This window comes from Orycteropus afer, unplaced genomic scaffold (assembly GCF_000298275.1).
Source record: "Orycteropus afer afer isolate SDZICR_OR568_19922 unplaced genomic scaffold, OryAfe1.0 scaffold00162, whole genome shotgun sequence".
Lineage (NCBI taxonomy): Eukaryota > Metazoa > Chordata > Mammalia > Tubulidentata > Orycteropodidae > Orycteropus > Orycteropus afer.
Window position 1 is genome coordinate 1448413 of NW_006921749.1, and position 7566 is coordinate 1455978.

At 34.3% G+C, this 7566-nt stretch overlaps 1 protein-coding gene across 1 annotated transcript in view; it reads left to right on the forward strand.

Moving 5' to 3' along the window:
• The window catches only part of KIAA1109 (KIAA1109 ortholog), a 311628-nt gene that overhangs the window by 84990 nt on the left and 219072 nt on the right, over positions 1-7566 (forward strand). Inside the window, exons 16-18 of the mRNA XM_042781736.1 lie at positions 3797-3975; positions 4135-4241; positions 5201-5409. Of these exons, the coding sequence (XP_042637670.1) occupies positions 3797-3975; positions 4135-4241; positions 5201-5409 (495 nt within the window). The remainder of the gene's footprint in view (positions 1-3796; positions 3976-4134; positions 4242-5200; positions 5410-7566) is intronic.

Genomic DNA, 7566 nt, shown 5'->3' on the forward strand with positions numbered 1-7566 from the left:
TTTTCAACTCTTTTAAAGTCTGATTTATATATTTTGGGGCTCTTTCATTGGGTCCATAAATATTTATTATGGTTATATCTTCATGTTCAATCGATCCTTTAAGCATTATATAATATCCTTCCTTGTCTCGTATGGTGGTTTTTAAGTCATTGTGATCAGAAATTAATATTGCCACTCCTGCTTTTTTACGGTTGCTTTTTGCTTGATATTATCTATTTCTAGCCTTTGATTTTTAGTCTATTTTTGTCTTTTTGTGTAAGATGTGGCTCTTGTAGACAGCATATTTTGATGGATTTTGTTTTCTTATCCAATGTACAACTCTCCGTCTCATGAGTGGTTCATTTAATCCATTAACATTGAGTGTAATTATCGACAAGTATGAATTGGTTGCTGTCATTTTGTTATGTAGTTTTTCATGGTGCCCCTGTTTTCTTTGTTCCATTATTTTCTGTACTGAGCTCATTATGTTTATGAATTGTGTTATCATATCCTTTGTTGCTGTTGTTTTAGTATTTGGTGAATATTTGTGCTTGTCCTCTTTTTTATTGTGATGTGAAGGTTTATTATTATTTTTATGTTAACCCTGTGATTTATAATTTTCTCCCTGAGATTGGAGTATTCCATTCTTTCTTGCAACTCTCTTAACTTCCTCACCATTTAGAAGTTCTGTAACTACACAGTATTTTCCCTCTCTTTGTTTGTAGTTTCCTCATTTGCCAATTGATATCTCTGGTTCCCTGTTACAATCTTGTAAGCTTACTTTACTTTGGATATGCCCATAGGTGTGGTTTCTGGATTATGACATCTTGTGTATTAATGGTCAGTTGTTATTTGCTATTTTTGGTTCCCTGTTCAACAGACTGATTTTAGTATCTCTTGTAAGGTTGGTCTCGGTTTAACACATTCCCTTGGTTTCTGCCTAACTGGAAATCTCTTAATTTCACCACGTATTAGAGTGATACTTTTGCTGGGAATATAATTCTTTGTTGATAATTTTTCTCTTTCAGGGCTTTATATATACCATCCTATTGCCTTCTCGCTTACATGGTTTCTGCTGATAAATCAGAGCTTATTCTTACTGGTTGTCCTTTGTAAGTAATTTTTTTTTTCCCATGCTGCTTTGAGAATTCTTTATTTGTCTTTGTTTTTGATGAGTTTGATGGTGTCTTTTGGGGTCTGTCCTGTTTGAGGTTCGTTGGACTTCCTGAATGGATATATTCTCATCTTTCATAATATCAGGGAAGTTCTCCTCCAACAAATCTTGGACAATTTTCTCAGTGGTTTTATCTTTCTTTTCCTGTTGTGGAATTCCAGTGACACGTAGGGTTATTCCTTTTGATGGTATCCTACATGAACCTCAGGCTTTCTTCATTTTGTTTTGATCTTTTTTCTGACTGATCCATTTCCAAAGAAGTATTCAAGTATTTGTCTTCAATCTCATTAATTCTGTCTTCTCTTGCATCAATTTTACTCCTTTGCCCTTTCAGTGTGTTATCTATTTCTGAAAATTTAGTATTAATCTTCTGAATTTCTATCTGTAGAATTAAAATCATTTCTACTTTTTCAGTTATTTTGTTATTTTGTTCTTGTATTTTCTTCCAGAATTATTCTAGAGTTTTGTCTGTGTTTTCCTTGCTCTGTCTTTCAATCCTTTGAAGATACCTAAATAGAATTCTTTTTAATTCCTTATCAGAGAGTTCCAATGCTGTTTCTTCCTCAGGATGTGTTCTGGGTCTGTATCCTGCTCCCTTGTTTCTACCACTTTATCTTGCTTCTTTGTGTGGACTGTGATGATCTCTTGTCTCCGATACATCATGGTGTTGTTATTATATTTATATCTCTGTTAACTGTTTGTGAAGAGCAGCCAAGGGTGAGTCATGCTCTTATGCTTTTCTTGGTGGTGGTTTATCATTGGCCCATTGGTGGAGAAGGACGTGTTGGCTCTTACTCGGTAAGTTAAGCTGCAGGAGGTGTGGGTGTAGTTGTGTCATATGGGGAGTGTTGGTGTCTTCCACTCAGTTAGACAAAAATAACAATTGAATAACCATCAAAACAAAAAAAAAAGCAAATGGACAAAAAATACACCACGTGATCACACAGGACAGTCACCACAAAAAGAAAAAAGCAAAAAAGAAGAAAAAAAAAAGCCTGCAATATTTGGGGAGGTGGCAATAAGAGAAAAACGGTAGAGAAGGAGAATAATGAAGAAAAAAATGGAAAAAATTCAAAGAGAAAAACAATGAACTGGGTTAACTACGAGAAAGAAAATTAAATTGCAATCAGCAACAGGGAAAAGAAATAAAGTTGAAAACTAAAACCTGGGAGGGGAAGAATAAAGAATAATAGTAAAAATAACAAAAGTAATAATAATAATATTAGTTTTAAAACAAACAAACTTAAAAAGAGATAAAGAAAAACAAAAATCAGTGTAGGGAATATCAGGGCACCCAGGCTTGTCTGAGCACACTGACTGGGATGGAATTCCTGCCGGCCCAGAACGTGGGTGGGAGTGAGGGATAGCTGCACTTCCATTCACCAAGAGGGTGTGGAGTATAAGAGTAACATGGGTAATGTTGCACCTTTCCATCATCTGGGTCCGGAATGTCCTTGGGGTTCCCGGCAAGTTGGGCCTGTTCTTAAGTCCCTGGAATCTGGGAGAATGCTGTTGTTGTAAATATCCGGAATGGTCAACCCACTTGTAAACATTCAAAATGGCTGTGCCCTCCGGACAGGCAAAAGTCCACAGCTTAGCCCACCTTCCTCTTCACTGCTTCCCCTCTTATTCCCCAGCCACCATAGCAGTCCTCTGTGCAGTCCCTGGGTAACAGGGCTGATTTTTAGGTTAATTCTTAGGTCCTATCACCACTAGGCAATATCCAAGCTGTCTGTGCCATCAGGATCACTGCCAGACCACAGCCCAGTATGTCTCCTTTTTAGGTGTTTTTATGAAAATTCTTCTGCTAGTTGGAGTTTGTCCACTTCTATATCCTTCCCTTCAAGGCTCAGGGATCCAGGATTATCTCCTGTATCTGTGTTAATTGGTTCCCCTTTTCTTTGTTGAAGAGGGTCTGTGCAGTCTCTCTGCTTATTCTGCCATCTTACTGAAACTCCTCAGCACAATGTTCTTGAGATGGTTATTATTATCTGCATCTACAGATTAGGAAACCAAGGAACAGAGTTTAAGTGACTTGTCACGGAGCTTGTGAGTGGCCAAATTGGAATTTGAAACCAGGCAATATAGCTTAGGGATCCCTTCTTTTAACCACTGTACTCTGCCTCCTGATAAGAAACCAGGCGTTAAGATGAACAAAGAATTAGAGGACCTTTAAGGAAGAAATTGAAACCAAATGAAGATCCTTACATGTGTTAATTTTACATTATTAAAAGCCAGTTCTGGAATGAAGTCTTACTAGAATCAAAGAAGACAGTACTTTTAAAAATTAGAAGAGAAAAAAAAGAAAACAATTCCCACCCACCTGAGCTTATATTGATGAGCAATTTTTTTTTTTTTTATCTTTTAATGAGGTACTTGTGAAATAGGCCTTTTTATTTTTCCCTGTGAGTAGAAACTGTGCTATTTCTTTTCCAGCTTTCTCTTTTCTTTATTTTTCTATCTGAATTTAGTTTTAATGAATGTAAAATCCTTTTCCAGTTATTTACCATTGTAAATAAAATCTTCTAGTTGAAAGTTGTGTTTATTTTCAACATTGTTACAGATATTTTTTGCTGTAAATAGTATCTTAACATTTATGTACCTGTTTTATTAGTTTTGGTTATTATAAATTATTTTTTTTAGGGAGAAGATGTTGATCTTCATTTGTTTCTACCAGATTGCCACCCCAGTAAATATTCATTATTTATGCTGGTAAAAAATTGCCACCCAAATAAAATGCCTCATGATACTGGTATTCCTGCTGAATGTCAAAGTGGCCAGAAAACAGTTAAACCAAAATGGCGGAATATTACTCAAGAAAAGTGAGTCATACAAAATTAGTGACCTAAGTATTTTGTATTTATATGGGGATAAATTATTTTTATTGCTTTAAAGAGTAGTAACAAAATTTGGTTATCTGTAATTGACATCTATACAATTAAAGGAACAAGTACTAGAAACTTTGTTGTTTCCTCTTAAAGGGCTGGTTGGGTTGAATGCTGGACTGTCCCAAGTGTGCTGTTGACAATTGATTATACATGGCATCCAATTTATCCACAGAAAGCTGATGAACAGCTAAAACAATCATGTAAGTATTATTATATAATTTTACTGTGAAACAGCTCATCTTGATTGATAATCATCTGACATAATTATATGTATTTATACACACTTGTAAAGATTCTGTTATAATTATAGCTAACTTTTATTGTGCCTTTACTATCTATCAAATACTGGGCCAAGCAGTTTTCAAATTTAAATTATTTCATTTAATCTTTACAGTAACTGGATGAGATAGATATTATTCTTCTCATTTTAGAGTTGAAAAATATGGGTAAATACTTTTCTCAAAGGCTACTATGCTAGAAGCTGCAAAAGTAGAATATAAAATAAGGTCTAGATAAATCTGTGTAGTTAAAGTGATTGATGTTGTGAAGTACTAAGTTCTTCAATGCATTTTAACAATTATTATTATATAATTTAGAGTTCATTGAAGGTAATTTGATTTTATTACCTGTGTCCAAAAGGGAACTAGAGTCAGTGAGAATTTCTTTCTGTTTATTCAATGAGTTAAGTTTCAAATAATAGTTTTCATTATTGTTTATAGTAATAATAAACCCACTTAAAGCCACTTGGTGGCTCTTGATAATGTCATGTTGTATTTGAATAGCTGTTTATATAAAAATAACTTTGTAGTTTAATGCCCAAGTATAGTAAATGCCTAATTGTGAGCGAGATTTATACTGTAGGTACTCAGTAAAAATATTTGTTGCTTATGTTGACAAGAACTGTTCACTGATTCTGTACAATCTGATTCATGTATTTCTGTACATATTTATATAACATCTGTTCTTATTTGCTTTTTTAATGATTAGCTTCTGGGTCTGTTTTCTTTATATGGTATACAAATAGCATCAGGATTGTTACATTCATATGTGCAAAATATGATTTGTTAGTGAATATTTCCTTGAAGAACTTCTGAGAGTTACTTTTCACCTTTGCCCAAATACCATTAATCTTTTTATTTTTCTTTTCAATTTCTTCCAGTATCAGAAATGGAAGAAACAATGCTATCTGTACTAAGACCATCTCAGAAAACAACAGACAGAGCTGTTTCTTCTCCCTCTACTTCTTCACGCCCACCTATTGATCCTTCAGAGCTTCCACCTGATAAACTCCATGTAGAAATGGAACTTTCTCCAGATTCCCACATAACTCTCTATGGACCTCTGTTAAATGCTTTTCTTTGTATAAAGGTATAATTTAAAAAATAATCTGTTTTTGAACATAAGCAAAGCATTTAAAATCTAATTAAAACCTGAGACTATTTCAAATATCAAGTTGGATGATTTAAAGTATTGCGTGTATATTATTTACTTATTGGATTTGGGACAGTAGACCCATTTAAAAATTATTAATTACAAATAATGTACTTCTCAATTCAGTTCAATTTATTGAGTGTTTGGAGTGTTCACTTGTTATAGGAATGATGTAGCATCTATTCTCAAGCACTGTATAGGCCACAGGGATAGACAGGTATATCGAAAAATTTTAATGAGTTCTAATTAACATAGCAGCAGAAATACCAGAGAATCTTCAAGTGAATCCAGCGTTTCATGGTAGATAATGAACTAAAGATTCGTTTGGATTTTTGTCTTAAAAATTAAAGCAAATATGCGAAAGTAAACTTACCTCAGAGTAAACCAAATTTGGCATATGAATAAATATGCACTCATACTTAAAAAAAAAGACCAAATCTAGTATCAATTCATTTTGATATATTTGTCTGACCACATAGTATGGTAACACTTTTAAGTTAGATTTCTGTAGCATGATTATAAAGAGAGGTTATTGTTAGAAAAATATTTAGGGGCTTCATCACTTTTCTAGAAACCTCTCTAATTCTTTTGATACTCAAATAACAGTTTTTGAAATAGTTCGCAGGTTATCATTTTTTGTTGTTTTACTCTTCTTTTACTGGTAATTGCTCTAACTCTTTGAGCTCCTCATTTATCACTGATGGCTTTGCCTGGGATTTGAGCAGTTCTCCTGTATCACTTTCACCACCTTTGTGAAATGTTACATTTTTCCAGGACTTTATAAATTCACTTTGCTTTTGATATTCATTGTACTGTTAGTTATTTAGTACCTCTGATAATTAAAGAGATTAATTATCATAACATTAACATATAAGTAGTAGATTTACTTGTGGAGGGATATTTCATAAATGTAGTTCTATAAAAAAGCAAAACCAGATCCATTGCTGTCAAGTCACTTCTGACTCATTGTGATCCCATGTGCTTGCTTACTTTTTTCTTTTGCAATTTTGCAACTACAGTGTTTGAATACTTAGCTAATAAGGAATCCTGTATTATATGCTGATAGAGCAGTTAATTTTGGAAAGAGACAAAGATAATCAGGGTTGGTCAGAGGACAACCAAGATTTGTTAGTGAAGGCTCTCTGGGGTAAATGTCCACTGAACAAGGCTTTAACATCTGGTTTGAGTTAATATATTATATTTGGAATACCTGGCTGTGGCACTAAAGTTCATTGTACTTTGCTGCTACCTGAAGGAGGTTTGAGTCTACCCAGAGGCACCTTGGAAAAAACACCTGGTGATATCTCTTTGAAAAATCAGACATTGGAAGCCTTGTGAAGCACAGTTCTATTCTGGCACTCATGGGGACGCCATGGGTGGGAATTAATTAGATGGCAACTGGGAAAAAAATATATTTACTGAAAACTACCATAAAGCATCTGTAAGTTAAAAGATGCAAAGAAAATGTGTTTAATATTTGTGGAAACCTATAATTTCTGTTTTGATTAGCTGTTCCCCATAGTAATCTAGGGGAGATCCTAAAGGAGTAAATACTCAAATTTAAAGATTTTATTCTTCAAATCAAGCATGCTACAATATTGATGAAAGTTCTTTAAACCAGTTACTTTTTCTAGGGTTGTTTGGAATTAATTATAAAGTTAGTTTTATTTTTCATACTCTGTTCCCTTAAATGCACATGAAAGTTTTATTTTAGTGTGTAAGTATCTGTATATATTCATTAATCTTAAAAATACTTTAGATATTTGCCATAATATATTACTATATACCTAGGAGCTCTAGTAGCATAGTACCTAAGGCATTTGTCTGCTAACCAGAAGGCTGGTGGTTCAAACCCACCAGCTACTCCTCGGAAGGAAGATTGGGCAATCTACCATAGTGATACTGCCTTGGCAACCCAAGGAGAGGTTGCTATGAGTCGGGGCTGACTCAACGGCACATAACAACAACAACAACAACAATGCCTTGTAGGAGCTCTGGTAGTGTAGTGCCTAAGGTACTTGACTGGTAACCAGAAGGCTGATGGTTCAAACCCACCAGCCACTCCTCGGAAGAAAGGTTGGGCAATCTACTTCC